Raw genomic sequence first — 16,779 nt, 5'->3', positions numbered from 1 at the left:
AGAACAGAGCTGGGGGCTCAGGCCAGGGCCTGGGTGGAGTAGCCTCAGGCTGGAGCCCTCCCCAAACCAGGGACCCATCTTGTATCCAAACATCCTCCCCACCCTACCTTGGCCCCCAGGTGGAAAGCTCAGTCCCTGGGAGTCTACAGCCAGGAGGGCAGAGAGGAAGGAGGGCTGCTTCCAGCCCAGATGCCTGACACTTCCTGAACCTGTGGCAGGACCCCCACCCCGCCCTTATAGACCACCTTCCATCCACCCATCCCTTTGGGTCTGAGCCTGGCCCGTGCCCAATCAACCTCAGGGTCGGGCTGGCATCTCCATCCCCCCACCTCTCTTGTTCTGGCCGCACCTCCACTACCCTGAAACCAGCACAGGGCGCAGGAACCCAGGCAAGGCGAGGGCCGCGTCTGTCACACATCACTGTGGGGCTCCCAGAGCCCAGCAGGGGAAGCCTGACATCAGACCGCCTCAGTGAACACCTCTGGCTGTGCTGCTTGCTGCGGGGGCCTGGGTACCTTGCCTCACCTCCCTGAGCCTGCTTCCTCATCCGTGAAATGGGGCAATAATGGGACTTTCCTCATAGGTAGAGGCCAGGGGATGGGTCCTGACAACACTGAGGACAGAGAAATTGAGGCCACTCCTGCAGCCCCTGCGCTCAACCCCAACCCAGGCCCTGAAAGCAGGGGCCCTGGGGGCTGGGCTGGGGCAGGTCCTGTGTTAACTCTCCGAGCATCAGAGCTGGAGGCTAACTCCCAACCTCCCTCTCATTTTGCAGGTGAGGAAACTAGAGCTCAGAGAGGAGAAATGAATTGCCCAAGCTCACCCTGCACGGTACAGGAAGCCCCCGCTTGAAGCAGGAAGGTCTCCCTGGCCCTCCCTCCACCCAGGCTGGGTGTCCTCGGGGCTCCCCCACACCCCGCCCGCCCCGTCCAGGCTGCCCCACCCTGAAGGCTGATGGGAGTCTTCTTCCTGGCAGGCCTTTAGCTGGGAAATCACTCTGGGCAAGGAGCCAGGCCTCAGGGCTGGGAATCCCAGCCTCCTGTCTGAGTAGAGCTGCCTTCTAGACAGCAAGGGGTCCCCACAGAGGGCCCCTCCAGCACCCTAGCTCAATCCCCCCATCAAACAGATCAGCCTCACCCAACACAGAGTTCCCGCTAATCTCAGGCTCAAGGGTCTGTCCGGGGATGCTGCCTTCAGGAGGGGCTGGTGAGTACCACGCCCTGGCTTTTCTAAGGAAAATCCAGAGATGCTGGGAGGCAGAGCGGAGGTAGCCACATCCCCTTGGCCTGGTCTTGACCTCAGACAAACGGGCCTGTCCTCTTCCCAGCTGACCTCATGGCCCTTGGAATAGCAGGCGCTGGACATGAACTGTTTGCAGTGGGGGTGAGGTGGATGCTGACACCGTGTCTGGGCCATCTCTGTGTTCCCACTCCATCCACACTTCTCAGGACAGCACACCACACTTGGGAGGGCGGCAGGCACTAAATTGGGGTAGGGGGGAAGGGGAGGGGGAAAGGAAGGGAGGAGGAAGGGAAGGAGGGAGGGAGGGAGGAAGGAGGGAAGCCAGGCAGTCCTTCTCCAGTCTGTGTCTGTGCCCTTCACTCTGTCACCATGTTCTCCTTCTCCCCCGCCTCCTCCTCCTCTTCCTCCTCCAAGGAGCTAGGCTGGCTGACAGATGGACCAATGGACAGACAGACTTGCTTGGAGCACACACACGTGCTCCTGTTACAGCCTCGGTTCTGACCCTGACACTCAGAAAACAGGATGCCCCGGAAGACAGTCTCATTTGGGGATGTTATCATAACCAAAAATGTGCCCAAAACAAAAAGAAATAAAAGCAATTACATTTCTTTCCCCAAATTCCTTTTCTCGTGAATCACTCTGCGAGAGTAAGACAGGCAGCTGTTAGGGTCGATGTCCCTCTCACTGGTTCTAAAGTGCATCTTTCCATTGAGGCCTGTGCTTTCCCGCCCTTGGCCCCCACTTCAGCATCCCCAGGGGCAGATATCCGTGTTTGTTCCAGGCATTTTGGGAAGTGAAGGAAACCTAGAATTCTGCAGGCTTTTCTTTACAGCAGCCCCGTGATGGAGGCTCAAGAATTGTCATTTTGCAGATAAAGACACTGAGGATCTGGAAGTTAAGGGCCTTGCCCAAGGTCACACAACGATTAGCTCCCGTATCTGCTGGTGGCTGGGAAGGAAGCTCCCCAAAGTCTGAGATCTTGGCACAGAGCCCACCCTAAGACTCCAGACCTTCAGAGCCGCCAGACCTGCCTTATAAGCCCAAAGGCCGGATGGCCTGAGCGGGTACTGGGCCGGGCCTTGTAGGGAGGCAAGGCAGTGCTGCCAAGCTTGGCCCCAAGATGACCTCCCCTGCCTGGCTAAATTTAGCCACTCTGTGAGGGTGGAGGAGGCCTGTGTGCCTATCCTGGAGGCCAGCCCGGGCCCTCAAGGAGGTCGGCACAGGCTCCAGTGGGTCTCCTTGGCCACTCAGGGTCCCAAGGTTGCAGGGGCCACGCCTCTGCCCGGAGAGGAGCTCGGTCCAAGCTCCCACACCAGCTGGTCCAGCCTCAGTGTTCACACAGCCTCTCAGACGCTGTGGAACAGGGCCCTGGGCCGGCCTAACTGGACTGTCTAGGGGAGGGCAGGCATCCACGGGGAGGCCACTACGGGGGTCCCCAGGCTGGCTTCTCCTCACTGCCCAGATCTTGCATGGCTTCTCTGGCCTCTTCCATCCCCTACTAAGGGCCTCCATCCGGCTGGAGCCCCTCTGCCCGAGTGTCTGAGGCATCACGACCCCCTGGTTCTCCTCCACGCTTTTGGTCCATCTCCCCTTGGTTCTCAGCCTCTTCCTTCCCCTGTAATGTGGGGACTCTTGGGGGCTGGCCTGGGCCACTGCCCCACAAACACTGCGCACACACCTGGAGGCCCGCCCCCTGCCGACGCTGAAGCCGCTACACCTACAGCAGCCGCGTGCCCGCCACCTCCTCTGGCTCCCACCTCTTTTCTCTTTCTTCTAAATCAAACCGCACTAAGGTATAATTTACATGCAATAAAATGTACCAATTTTAGGCACACAGTTTGATGAGTCTTGACAAATGCATGGAACTCCCCTCCCCTCCCCAATCCCTCACCCTTGAACGTTCCCTCCTGCCCCTTTGCTGTCCGTCTTCCCCAACCCCCAGCCCCCGGCAATCATGGATCTGCTCTGTTGCTACAGCTTTGTTTTGCCTTTTCTAGAACTTCATGGAGGTGGAGTCGCTCAGTATGGGCTCTTTTTGGTTCCGGCTTCCTTTCTTCACACGAGGGTTTTAAGCATCATGCATTCTGTTGCATATATGGGTACGTTGTTTTCTATTACTGAGGAGTATTCTGCTGTATGGACGTGCCAGTTTGTTTATCCTGCCCCTGTTGATGGCCATTTGGGCTGTTTTCAGTTTGGGGCTACAATGAATAAAGCTGCTGTGGACACTTAGGTTCAGGTCTTTGCGTGGACACATCTTCTTTTCCTGTTTTTGCCCTTCCACTTCTCCCAGTGCAGCCCCAATGGGCATCCATCCCTCCTGGGAGGGGTGCAGTGTGGGGGTCCGTAGGACCACAAAATCCTGGCCTCTGGAGGGGGTGGGGGAGGCCATGGGCATTTTGGTCACTGCCATCCCCGAGCCAGTGCGAAGTGTGCCGGGGCTTTCCCCGGAATTCCCTCCTGGGTCAGTGGCCGTGAGGTAGGAAACCTCTGTTTACCTTGGCCCATCGGGCTCCATGTCCTGTGGGCTGGACAAGGCCGGACTTGGGCAGGGCTGGGTGGGGATGGAGGCAAAGCAGGCCTGGCCACGTGCCCCAGAGGCTGCCAGGAGCGCTGGAGCCCGCCTGCCTCCTATGTAAGCACCCCAGGCCCATCTTAGCGCCGCTCGCTGCCTGTCCGTCAGGATGAGGGCCAGCTTGATGGTCAGACTTTCAGAGGGCCTCAGGCTCTTTATCTGTAAGACGGAGCCCTACGCCCTGCCGGGCCCATCTCATGGAGCTGGTTGAGGACCCGGAGACAAGGTATATGAAAAGGCTTTGTGATCTGAGATGGATTTTGTTCAAGAGGGAATCCTTCTGCCCATCCCCGGCTTCTGCTGTGTGCTGTGTGTCAAATCCTGTCTCCTAAATAAAGCCTGGGAGCTCCGAAGGGTGGGTCCTGCCTGTCTCCTCTGGTCACGGCCTGCTTCCTGGACATGCCATCCTTGCATTACACGGGGCCCTGTGCTCAGAAGGGCCCCGCACTTGGTGTATTGCTCTGCTGCCACTGTTAAGAAATTCTTAATTTTTGAACAAGAGGCTCCCCATTTTCATTTTGCACTGAGCCCCACAAATTAGACAGTTGTTCCTGCCTCTGGCCCTGTGGGCAGGGCCTGAGTCCCCTTCCAAGGGCAGTGAGTCCTCCTTTCAGAGGAGGAAATGAGGGAGGCAGGGGAACACGGCTCTTCCCTTCCCAGAGGTCCCACTTTTGGAGGGCAGGGTCACCTGGGCGAGTCAGGAGTTAATGTCAAGCAGCCTCACGAGGTCCCGGGACAGTGTGAGCCTCAGGAAGCCTCGGGGAGGTGCATTTGAGCTGGGCTGGGAAGGACAAGAGACGGGTGGTACCTCAGGGAGACGCAGGACCCCTGGAACAGCCAGGGCCGGGGCCCCCTCTGTGGGGAGCAAGTGACCCTTGATATTCAGGCTTCAGACCCAGCCCTGCCCCTGGGAGTCACGGGCCCCTCCCAGCCTCATCTCCCTGTGAATCGTGTGTAAAGGGCTTTGATCACATGCACAAACTTTCAAGTGCTGTACACGTGAAGAGAAGGCAGTCAGGCCTCTGCTATGGGGGTGTGGCTCCCCGCCCCCTGTCTGAGGATGAGATCTCCCTCCGGCTGGCATCGGAGCCCCAGACCTTCACTCACTGCTCCTGGCAGAGGGGGCACAGGTGGTGGGAGCCCCCAGGGAGACACCGAGGGGGCAGAGGGGGGACCGCTCTCCAGGAAACACGCTGATGGCCCTTGTTGCCCCAGACACTCAACCTTTATTTCTCTACCAGACTGCACGTCAGCAGGTGGGTACAGGGCCCTGCCCCCTTCCGAGACCTCCGTTCCCCCAGCAGGAAAGATGCAAGAATCTCTGGGGGCTCCAGGAAAGTCCCACCCAACTCTGATTCTCTCACTTTCGAGAGAGGGGAGGGCGGAAGTGTGGGTGGAGGGGCTACTGAACGTGGAGCCCATTTGTCTGCAAGGTGGGCCCAGGGGGCCTTTTGATTCTGGGGACCAGGACAGGGATGCGGGTCTTGATTTACACATAAAATAATCGCTTTGTACACTCTCTAGGAGGGGCGAGGACGCACGGCCATTTACTCACTGCTTCTGCTCTTAGCTAATTTTCGCTGGAGGGGCAAAAGCTGAGTGAAGAGAACACTTGTGTCCCGCAAACGCTCTTTTCCCATCATCGGAAGGGAGGGAGTGGACGTGCCCTTGGGTAGCTAACCATTCTTCAGGACGTCCTTTCGGCCCATGGGTGTGGGGACTCAGGATCACGCAGCCATGCAGACCTTGACGCGGCCAGGCGCTGGGTCAGGGTGTCAAGGCGCAGTGGTCAGGGACCCGAGGACGGCTCGGGTCTCAGGCGCCAGGGACACAGAAGGCAGATCGTCCTCCGCTTGGCAGAGCAGGCAGCACCAAGACGGCGCGTGCTTTGTCGGCTTGGAACAGAGAAACCTGAGTCTGGGGGTGCGCTGAGCTGAGGCAGGCAGGCTGGCCATCTCCCAGGAAAGGGGGTCCTTGCTCCGCCCCCTCCCCCGCTCCCGTGTCCCTCTCTCTGAGCCTTCCACCCCCTGCACACATAAACACAAACAGGCGCAAGCCCTCGGGAGCTGACTCCGTGGAAGCAGAGTGGAGGGGGCCGTCCGCCCTCGCTGTGCACAGCTGGGCCTGGCTGTCCCCGCTTCACCCCGGGCCAACCAGGCCCCAGCCCAGGCACTGAGGGAGAGGCCAGAGTGGCTCCCAGGAGAGCTCTGTCTATGCAGAGACGCAGGTCACCAAGGAAATGCCCTGCCTCCAAGGAAGGGGAAGCGGGCTCCTGAGCGCGCTTGTGGATCTGGGGAGGAGGGCTCTGCTGCGGGCTTCTGGGCAGGCCTCGCCCGGGCTGTAGCTCCTGGGCCACAGCTTCAGGGATGAACTGCCCAGGAGAGCCCTAGAGACCTGAATTACAGAGCCCCCAGGGAGATGGGAGGGGGACAGAGACCCCGGGATGGGCCTGGAGGTGGCCACCCCGACCTCAGCAGGGACCAGTGAGCAAGCAGGTGAGCGTGCAGGCAGGGGGGGTTCGGGGGACGAAGGCTTGGGCACCATCACTCTGAGGTACACACTGGAAACTCCACTCTGCTCCCGGCACTCTCTTCTGGAAGAAAACCCGAGAGCGTGTTAAGATGTACGTATGAGAGCACACATCCACACTGGTTCCTTCTGTCCTCCTCTTTCCCTGGGACAGCCCCACTCTCCCATGGTATCTCTCGGTCGGCCCCCAGCCCCGCTACACCCCCTGGATGTTCCTGGAGCTTCCTTCACCCCACATATTCCATCAACTCCCTCAGAGCATCTGATGCACATTCTCCTCTTGGTTTCCAGTTTGGGGAACCACTACCTACCATCATGAGGTCCAGAAACCCTGGCCATCCTTTACTCCTTGCCCATCCCACATACCAGGCCTGCTATTTCACCATCTTCATCTCTCTTCCTCCACTGCCCCCACCAGGACTCAAGGCCTCTCACCAACAACCTCCTGTCCCTGACATCACACTACAGACCTAGCCCATCACTTCCTTCAATGGCTCCCCAACTGCCATCAGAATAAACTCCAAACCTGCCCCATATCCTGAACCCTCCCAGATCGGTCCCCACTCAGTCTCTCCAGGCCTCCCCTCCCTTCAGCCTGGCCCACAGGCCTCCGCCTGACAGTTGAGGTGGGGTAAGAGGCCCCTGCCCCTGACCCTCCGGGACTGACCCAGCATCCATAGATCTTCCCAGGACACATCTCTCGTAAATCATGGGGAAGCCACGAGCATCAGGCCTCAGCAAAACTTCCCTAAAAGGCCACCAGGCTGGCTTGGGAACGTAACAGAGTCCCCTGTCTCACCCCTGCCCTGTCTGCCTTTAGGAGGCCCGAGGGACTGCGGCTGCACAGGGCATAGCTGCCTGGGCTGCCAGCGGGCACGCTCCACCCCACCTCTCAGATGTGGCCACAGATACCCAGCCTGTGTCCGTCCTGCGGGTCCCATGGCCACTCCTGAGAGCAGAGCACCACCCTCACAAGCCGAGCTTCACCAGGACCACAGTCGACATCTCAGGTTAATGGTGGAGGTGGAGGCATCTTCCGGGACCAGCTTACCCTGGGCTGGGCCTCAGTGTCTCCCTCCCAAACCAGCTTAACAAGGCCCACCAGCCTCCCTGCCCTTAGTCTCGCTCCCATCTACCCTCCATGGTCACCCTAGTCCCTCCCATGCTTCCACCCTTCTGTGGCTCCCTCTGACCTGAGGATAATGTCCAGGGTCCTTACCTTGGTATCCGAGGCCCCTGCCACACGCTGGCCTCAGCCCTCTACCCTGTACTCCAAGCCCCAGCTCCACTAAAGAGGCCAAGCCTCTCGAGCCCAGCCTCTTCTCCACCAAGTTCAATCCTCCCCTTTCAAACCTCTGCCCAAACCCCACCTCTTCTAGAAACCACCCCCAACCCTGGCCCAGTAGGGGCTGCTCCCTCCCCAGTCCTTCCAGCCTACCCGGTCCTGCTAGGGGCCCGCTCCCCTCCCCCACCCAAGCCAAATCCTCCATCATCCAGTAGCCAGCACTGGAACAGTGCCCAAGACATAGGCTTCTCCCATTGGCTGAGAAACGTTCTCACTTTTCAGCTTTCTCGAGAAGACGCGGAACCTCTTGGCTAGGGAAAGCTCTTAAAGACGAAGGTGTCCACGTCCCCCGGAGGATGTGGGGGACTTTGCAGGTGAGTTAGTGTGGTCAAGGTTGGCCAGCAGCCTTCCTGGTGGCCCAGCCCTGTGCTCCAGCCAGAGCTGGGGCTGCTGCAGACGGGAGTTTCAGGTGACAGAGCCATTTCCCTGTCTTCACCTCCCCAGAAGCGCCCTGAGGGTGGGCCCTAAAGAACCATGCAGGGGCAGAATGCCTTGTCTGGCTTGGCTCCCCCTTCCCCACCCCCCGACCTGTGGGCTCCAACAGACCTTGCTTTGACCAAGCACCCACCTCTACCCTCGGCTGAGCCCCCCTCGCCCTGCCATGTGTGTGGTCACCCTCTGGACAGACCTGTGGTGGGCCAGCTTCTCCAGAGAGAGGAGGCCAACTTGTTTTAGTCTTTTTAATAACATAAAATATTTGCAGTGCCTGGGAGGGCTGGCCAGCATGGGAGATGGGGGCTGATCGGCTGCCCTGGCCCCTGCGGAATGACAGGCACGTGATCTGTTTATGCCCCCCCCCCCCGCCTCGGCACCCTCCCCTGGGCCCGGGATACATTCCTGCCAGAGGTGGCCCTCAAGGACCCAGCTGTTCCAGAGCAGGCCTCAGCCATCTCTGGGCCTAACCCGGGGCCCTCAACAGCAGCCTGGCCACAGACCTACAGCCTTGGCTCAAACTCCCAGGAACAGGGACTTTCTCACCCCTGCCTCCTCCCTCTCTGGGCAGCTCGGGCAGGGTCAGAATCACCCACGCTCTGAGCCCCTGGCAGAGGCAGGCAGGTGGACACCGTGCCCCAGCCTGCTCCTCCACTCACCGCCCCCCACGCCAACCCTGCCATTCTGTCCTCCATTCCCGGGTTCAGGCAGACCCAGAGCTGTGAACTCAGAAACAGAGGACCGCCTGGGAGACTGTGCTGAGAATGCCTGCATAAAATCAGGCCCGGTTCAGGGAAGTCAGAGGCCAAGCAAGGCCCAGAGGAGAGCACAGCAGGCCTGGCTGTGCAGGGCTGGTGGCAAGTGAAGACAGCGAAGCTGCGTGGCTCTGAGCAGTGCTCCCGCTGGCGGCCCAGTGAGCCCGGGGCCCCAACCCCTGCAGCGCAAGACCCTGCGGACACTCACTGCAGCCTGGAAGCAGGGGTGGACAGGGAGGCGGGCTGGAGGCGAGCAGGGTGGGGAGGGTCTGGGGCCTCTCACTCACCATCCACGTGCTGCCGGGACAGGTACTTGAAGGCCTCATCGAGCAGGATGACAGGCAGAGATATCTGGAGCACCACCACCCACTGGTGCCCACTCAGTGGGGTCACCTGGAAGATGAGCTGCGGCGGGGTAGTTCTGGTTAAAGGAAGGAGTGCCCAGAGCCCCCCAGATCCACTGCTTCATACACCCGGACTACAGTGGACTCTTCACGAGCACGTCTGAGATGACTCTCAAGGTCCCACCTCCAGATGTGTCCCCCCCTGTTTCCTCTGCCTGAGGTGCTCTCCCCTGCCCTCACCCAGAGGACCAAATCCTTCTGTTCTGTTGGGAAGTGGGAGGGATTCTGCACTGGGAAAGGGCATCAGGTTTCCTCCTGCCCCAGCCTGGGAAGGTTCCCCACCTCTTCTGTTCCCCAAGTCTGGGGGGGAGGGTCCCAAAGTGGGGGACACATCTGGAGGACAGTGGCTGGCCAGGGTCCCAACACAGACTGCAGTCACAGAGCACCATCAGACCCCCCCCATCACACCCCCCAGGCAGTTTCCATCACGAACAGGCCCAGAAAGGCCTAGCATCAGAGGAGAATTAGGACCCTGTGACCCCAGGAGCCCGAGAAGGTGAGCAGGGCTGGATGGAGACTCACAGGCAGGGGCGGCACAAGCAGGATGAGGAAGTGCAGGGCCATGGACATGGCCACAGCCACCAGCAGCCAGGGGTTCAGCCAGGGCGGCATCCGCAACAGTGACTGGTTCTCTGAGACGCTGCCAAGGGCACAGGGCGCTCACCTCAGGCCAGGATGCGGGCAGGCCCCGCCGTGGTCACCCACCCGCCCCCCATGTGAGATGCAGCAGGTGGTCTGGGCCTCGGCACTGCCCTTTAAGGACGGGAGAGCTTCTGGGAGGCCAGTGCCGCCGGAAGGTGGATGTCACTGCTGCCCTCTCAGCCCCCAGGGGCCTATGCTGGGGCTTGGACGCCCTTTCTCTGCCCCTCAGACCCAATCCTGGCCCCTCTGTTTCCTCAGACCTCCATCAGCAGGTCCACCAATTTGGGCCCCCATGGGTCCTCAGAACCCTCTTCTGGACCCTCTGACCCCCCGACCCCAATCCTGGACCCCCGAAACCTCAGACCGCACTCCTGGACACCTCTGACCCCAATTCTGGGCCCCACTGACCCTCAGCCCCCATCCCTCAACACCCTCTCCAGGTCCCTCTGCCCAGCCCACCTGTTAAGGGCGTTGCACATCTCAATGGTCACCAGCACAGACAAGGCCATGGTCGTGGGGAAGCGTGACTCAAAGACCTCGCATTCAGTGCCGGCAAAGAGCGGGTTGTCCTCTGAGCACTTCAGGAAGTTCCTCTGAGGGCCCCCAGGTGGGGTGGGGTGGGGTGGTGGCAGGGAGAACAGCAGTCAGGGGCGGGGCCAGGGCATGGGAAGAGGGAAGCCTCACTCCGCCCTCACCCTCGGCTCACATCTGAGGACTCAATACAGCCAGCACTGCCGCGGGGAGGGTCCAGGGAGGGTGCTCGCTCTCCCAGGATGGGGACAGAGGGGCTGCACTGGGCCAGGGAGAACGGCAGACCGTTCTGGGGCAGGGGGGTGGTGGGACGGAGGGGGAGCAGCTGGCATTAGGCTGGGGATGGACGGCGGGGGGCCCTGGAATCAGGGGGGGGGGGCCTGAGTATCCGAGGTACAGGAGTGCGGGCGGTGATTAACTGAGGCCACAGAGTAACATGAGTAAACGCATATGAAAACTGATCAGTAAAACGATACTTGAACAGAATTCACCCTTGGTGGGTAAAGAGGAAGGTTCCTGGGGCCCTAGTCATGATTATTAAATAAGATTCCATTCACACCTCCCTCCACTTCTGCTGCTGAAATCGAGGTCTACCAGACCTGCCCTTTGCTTATGACGTGGCCTAACTCATGGGCAGGTGCAGGCTTGCTGCACGGCTTCTTCATAATTAACAGGGAGCTCTCGGGGCTCAATAAGGGAAGTGGCCCTTGCCCCTGCAGCCCCAGGGGAGTTTTCTTCCTGCCCATAAACCTGGCTCACAGAATCTGCTGTAATAACATGCTGAACTGAGGACACTCGTGAGAACTTCCGTCTTGTTCTCTTCCGCACCACGGGGATAAGCATGAACGTTCACAACCGTTAAACAGCTCTGTTCTCCAACAATACAAATCTGGCCTCTGGAATCTCATCTGAACACAGTGATCCTTTAAGTTAAAAGTTTAGAAATGGGGGTGGGGGGACACGTGCTGTGAAAATAACCCTCAAAGAGAAATCTGTAAAGTGACCAGCTGTCTGACCTCCTGTCCAGGAAATCCATCCCTCATTTCCCCCCAGGGCAAAAATGCGGGTCAGGCGCCTCTGTCAGCCAGAAGGGGCTGCTGGCACCCTCCTCTCTCGTGCAGAATGCAAAATTATAAAAGACTACGGCTTGGCTAGATTTCTTATTTTAACAAAGAGATGGAGTCTTATTTAAACGAACAGTGGGAATTTCTCCAAACACCAAGCTCCAGTATTTGGGACAAGTGCATGTTTTTATTTGACACTGATCACAGGCCAGAGAAAATGTCCTAAACTTTGAACCCACCCACTGATCAAGAGGACCAAATGCTCTTGCGAGTTGTGTCACCACCGTCAGGCCCCACCTCCAGACCTTAATGGTAAGGATCTTGCACATGCATGTACCCACAAACGCAGTGCACACACCTCCCACTCGGGCATGTGTGTGCTTGCATCCCTATGCCCGTGCACGGGAAGAAAATACAAACAGGATTGAAACATGGAGGTGTTTCAATAGACAAACACCCTGCCCAGTTCAGACCTCCTGGGTTTCAGCCGTGAGCACCTGCCACACACGCATTGTGCCCAGGTCGTGGGTCACAATGTGGCCTCCTACATTGTTTATTAGAAGGCGCTCAGGGCTGGAACTTCTGCCTCACAGATTCATGGTGAGCAGCCCCCAAGGGGTGGGGAGGCTGCTTCTTTGGAGGAAGCCACTGTTCTGCCTACTCCTTCCCTTTGCCTCCCTGGCTATTTCCTATTCACCTTCACCTGCAAGGCCCCCTCTGGGTTTCATTAACTTAACACTTACATAGCTCTTACTATGTGCCAGGCGTTGGCCTAAGCACTTTGTAAGTATTGAATCGTCTTAGCCCTATGAGGCAGAACAGAGAGGTTAAGTAGCCTGTCCAAAATCACACAGCTAGTGTGTGATGGAACCAGGGTGGGAACCTGGGCAGCCAGGATCCAGGATCCATTCTGCTGCTTTTACTCAGTGTTCCTCCAGGAATCAAAGGGGGCTCTGGGCACTTCTCCTGAAATTCCAGCACCTGGAGCTGAAAGTTCTATCTTAGGTCTAACTCTTGACCATCTCTGAGTTCCACAGCCACCTGCCTTTTCTCTCACTGTGAAATGTGACTGCCCATTTCCGTGGCTCTCTCCCCTGCCGGACTGCACGCTCTTTGCAGAGCCTTTGCTGGCTCGGTCACTGTCATCGTCCTAACAATTTGTGCCTGGCACAGAGTCAGTGCCTAATAGCTGTTTCTTAACCAAGTGGATAAATGAGAAATGGAATGACCTGAGGACAGCTGGGAAGGTGGCACCAAGGGGACTGGGGACTGACTGGTAGTGGGCATGGGATGTGTGTCTAGCATGACCCCAGGGGTCATGACCCCAGGGGATCCACAGCACAAAGGATGGTAACAGAGGCAGGGCAGGAAGGAGGCAGCAGCGGGATGGCTGGCACATCCCCACTCTTCAGCTGCTGCCCCCACAGGAGCTACAGGAGCAGGTGCCTGAGGCTGGCCTGAGCCATCTGCCAAGGGCTGCGGGGCCACCAGCCTTTGGGACAAGGGTCTGGGCCCATGCTCTTCATTGCTGCCAGGAGGAAGAGCCCCATGTGCTTGAGGGCTGGTGGATGGAGGAAAGCATCCCCAGGCTGCCTCTACCTAGGTGTGAACCCCTGAAAGAGCCCTCACAATGCCCTCAGGGTGGGGAAGACTGTACTCCCCTGACACTCCCAAGAGTGGCAGGAAGTCAGGGTCTCTCTCTTGAGCTCTTCTACCTACAGGAAAGTAGCAAAGTCAGGCACAGTCAGAGGAAGGAAATTCCACATCCCCGCCACTCTCCCCTTTAAATGAGAAACCCACAACTGGCTTTGCCGGAATTGCCGCGAAGGTTCTTTCAAGCAAAGGAGATGCACTGGCTGCTCAGACAGAAGGACAGACTGACAGACAGCAGCTGAGGTGGGGCTCCCTGCCTGCTTCCAGAGCTTTGCTGAGCTAAGCCCGGCCCGTGGTGTGCACCCGCCAGCCAGGTGACTTCCAGAGGTCAGCGGGTCCCTTCCCCAAGAAACACGTTGGTTATGAAAGTGGGGAGCCCGGCAGATTCCTTTCCCTCCACTGTCAATTGCTCCAGTTTGACCCTCTGCCTGAAGTTCCACCATTTAGGGGCTCCTACCTCTGAGCCCTCAATTGTTTGGGCAGTTTCCCAGTAAAGGTAAGACACTTCTGGTCCCCCTGTAACTAAATGATTGGGGGAGGAGGTAGCCTCCTCTCTGGCTCGGGGGCTGTGCTGCCGTCTCTAGGCTTCCTGTGGCTTCTGAGCTTGTCTCTTTAGGTGGTGGATGTCTATATGTGGGGAGTGGGGGGGGGTGGGGGCGGGACAGCCACTGGCACCCATGGGGTTCTGGACTCCTTTCCCCTGGAACTCCAACAACAACTTGGGCTGTGAGTTCTACCTCCCAGATGCCCCCAACAGGCTCCCTGGCCATCCCTTGCTCACCAGCTGGTAGAAGGTGACCTGAGGTCCCTCGGCATCATACAGGAACCACCAGGTGGCAGCAGCCACTGTGGCCAGGCCAACGTACACTGTGGGGAGGGCAGGAGAAAACTGGCTATAGTGGACACCTCTGGTTTTCTGGCATCCGTTTCCCCTTCCTAATAATTCGCTGGAACCACTGTCTCCCTTTCTGAGCCATGTGGTTTGCACACTACTGCAGGAGTAATAGGACAAAACGCTCTTTCTTCTGCTTTATTTGAGGTTGTAACGGGGCAAGTACGAGGGCTGGAGCTACGGCAGCCATCCTGCCACCCCAAGGAGCACCTGCATGAGAATGGAGCTGAGGCGGAGCCAAAATATGCCAATGATACTGCCTGAGGGCTGGGTCCAGCCATGCCTGAGGCATGATCTAATCTCTTCAGTTACATGAGCCCACACAGTTTCTCTTGGCGTAAGCCAGGCTGAGTCATACTGGTCTGTAGTTTGCAAGTGTAACTGATACAAGGGTCTTAGGAAGCTCCAGGAACCGCAGTGAAGACTGGGGCCCCACTCACCTCCAATAGCCAGATATCGGAAGAAGAGCCAGCCACTGATGAGGGCCTCCCGAGGGTTCCGGGGCCGCTTCTCCATAATATCCAGGTCTGGTGGGTTGAAGCCCAGGGCCGTGGCAGGTAGACCATCCGTCACCAGGTTCACCCAGAGCAGCTGCACAGGGATCAGGGCTTCGGGCAGGCCCAGAATTGCTGTGACGAAGATGCTGGAACCAGAGTCATGGGCTCTAGCCCCAGCAAATGGAGGGTACAGCTCCTACTCTTACCCCAGGCCCAGGAGCTCCTGCACTGTCTCCACAGCAGCCCCGCCTCACACTGGGCCACCCCTGCCCCCCCAGTCCCAGCTCTGGCGCCTGGACAGACCTGCCTTTTAGGCCTCTCCTCTTGAGGACACAAGTCCTCTTTAGGGGGCGCACACAACACACACACACACGTGGACAGTGCATGCCTGAACCATGTACACATTTGTTCACAGATGTGTACAACAACCTAGCACAGGTTACACAATCCCACAAACACAAGCAAACACCTACATGCTTGCCCCAACGTGCAGAGATGCAGAATTCTTACATAGCCAGGCAAACGTGTTCACCGTTCTCCACAGGCATCACTCACATGTGAACCTAAGTATGTACACAATTACACACTAGCACAAATCCTCATGCGAAAAGATGAACAAGGACTCACATGCACACACGTACACACACCTCTCACTCAGGCATACACCCTATGTGCGCACACACACACACATGCACGAACACATTACTGCCCAAAGGTGAAGCAAGTTCTCCCATCTTGCAGGACTCTGAAAGTGGGAAGAAGGTCACGGCTGGAGGGATGACAGGGGACTTTTCAGGCACCACCTCAGGGGCTGAGGTGCATCAGGGCCTCTGGAGAATGATGAGGTGTCCCCATCCCTCCCCACCCTGAGGTGGGACTCTGGAAGGCCCCAGCCTTCCAGGGCAGGGCACGGGTCCCTCCATCCCTGCAGCCCCATCCCAGGAACAGGCATTTCCCCAGTCTTAGGGATGCAGAGCTGGTCCAGAGGGCTGGGAGGAGGGAACACAGGGCCTCACCAGACGACCTCGCCAACATTGGAGGAGATGAGATAGCGGATGAATTGCTTCATGTTGCTGTAGATGGCCCGGCCCTCCTCCACTGCAGCCACGATGGAGGCAAAGTTGTCATCTGACAGTACCATCTCTGCCGCTGACTTGGCCACGGCTGTGCCGGAGCCCATGGCGATGCCGATCTCCGCTTTCTTCAGGGCTGGGGCATCATTCACCCCGTCTCCAGTCTGAGGGCCAGGTTAGGTAGGTTCATGCCTGAGAAACTTCCCTTCTACCTCCCTGACTCCCCTCAACTCAGCCTATCGCCAAGTTTCGGGGATGTCCCCGAAGAAGCAGACAGCTGGACAGAACAAATGGTGAGGTCATGAGCCTAGAAACTGATCTGGGGATGAGGCTAAGGGGAAGGCAAGGAGTGCAGATAAGGACAAAATTGAGGAGATCAAGTCAAAGATCAGAGAGGATAATGAGGTGGGGACAGGGATGAGGGTGAGTCAACGCCGAGAGCAGGGGCGAAGTTCAGGTGGGATGTGGGATAGAAGATGAAATTGAGATTAAGGACAAAGGTAAGCTCAAGTCAGGAATGAGGTGAAGGTCATGGCCCAGGTCAAGGGTCAGTTAGGTGTTGTAGTCAAGGGGAAGGCTGGAGCCAAAGTGAAGAGCAGGGTCAAGAATGGACTCCTTTCAAGATAAAAAAATTAGATTAAGGTAGAGGTCAAGTCAAGGCTATGGTCCATATCAGGAACGATGTCATGGTAGAAGTTGGAGTTGAGGTCAAGACTGAAGGCCAGATAAAAGTTGAGGTCAACATAAAGTACTGGACTGGGGGCGGGGATCAATGTCAGGGATCAGATCAGGGTCCAGGTCAAGACTGGAACCCATATCAGGGTTGAGCTCAGACTAAAGAATCAGTTTAAGATGGTCAAGGTCAAGGTCAGGGACACAGTCAGTGTGAAGATCAAAATAAGGTCAAGAACAAGGTTACAGCTGTAGTCAAGTCGAGGTTGGTGCTCAGCTCATTATCCAGGTCTAGGCTGAGCCACAGGTCAGGATTAAGGTCAAGGTAAAGGACTGGGTTAGGCTGGAAGTCAAGATTATAAACTGAGGCCAAGTCTGGGTTGACGCTGAGATTGAGAATCAGTTCAGTGTTGATGAAGAGGTCAACAATCAAGAATGAGACAGAACAAAAACTGGGTCCAAACCAAATGTCC

The 16,779-nt window shown here is 57.8% G+C and overlaps 1 protein-coding gene across 9 annotated transcripts in view; it reads right to left on the bottom strand.

Moving 5' to 3' along the window:
- ATP2A3 (ATPase sarcoplasmic/endoplasmic reticulum Ca2+ transporting 3) overlaps window positions 1-16,779 on the bottom strand; it is a 38,572-nt gene that overhangs the window by 492 nt on the left and 21,301 nt on the right. For 5 of the 9 annotated variants that reach the window (XM_029213345.1, XM_029213351.1, XM_029213348.1 and 2 more), the window contains exons 15-21: window positions 15,578-15,798; window positions 14,505-14,707; window positions 13,954-14,039; window positions 10,384-10,517; window positions 9,805-9,922; window positions 9,166-9,283; window positions 5,024-8,449 (exon numbers count right to left, since the gene is read on the bottom strand). In XM_029213345.1, coding sequence (XP_029069178.1) covers window positions 8,262-8,449; window positions 9,166-9,283; window positions 9,805-9,922; window positions 10,384-10,517; window positions 13,954-14,039; window positions 14,505-14,707; window positions 15,578-15,798 — 1,068 coding nt within the window. In that variant the 3' untranslated portion in view covers window positions 5,024-8,261. Of the gene's footprint in view, window positions 1-5,023; window positions 8,450-9,165; window positions 9,284-9,804; window positions 9,923-10,383; window positions 13,235-13,953; window positions 14,040-14,504; window positions 14,708-15,577; window positions 15,799-16,779 lie in introns of those variants that run through there. The other 4 variants (XM_029213346.1, XM_029213347.1, XM_029213352.1 and 1 more) reach the window with 4 other exon arrangements.

Source organism: Monodon monoceros, unplaced genomic scaffold, assembly GCF_005190385.1.
Source record: "Monodon monoceros isolate NGI ecotype Baffin Bay Population unplaced genomic scaffold, NGI_Narwhal_1 Super_Scaffold_9, whole genome shotgun sequence".
Classification (NCBI taxonomy): Eukaryota; Metazoa; Chordata; class Mammalia; order Artiodactyla; family Monodontidae; genus Monodon; species Monodon monoceros.
The sequence above is the reverse complement of the archived record's forward strand: the minus strand, read 5'-3'. Positions and strand labels throughout refer to the sequence as shown.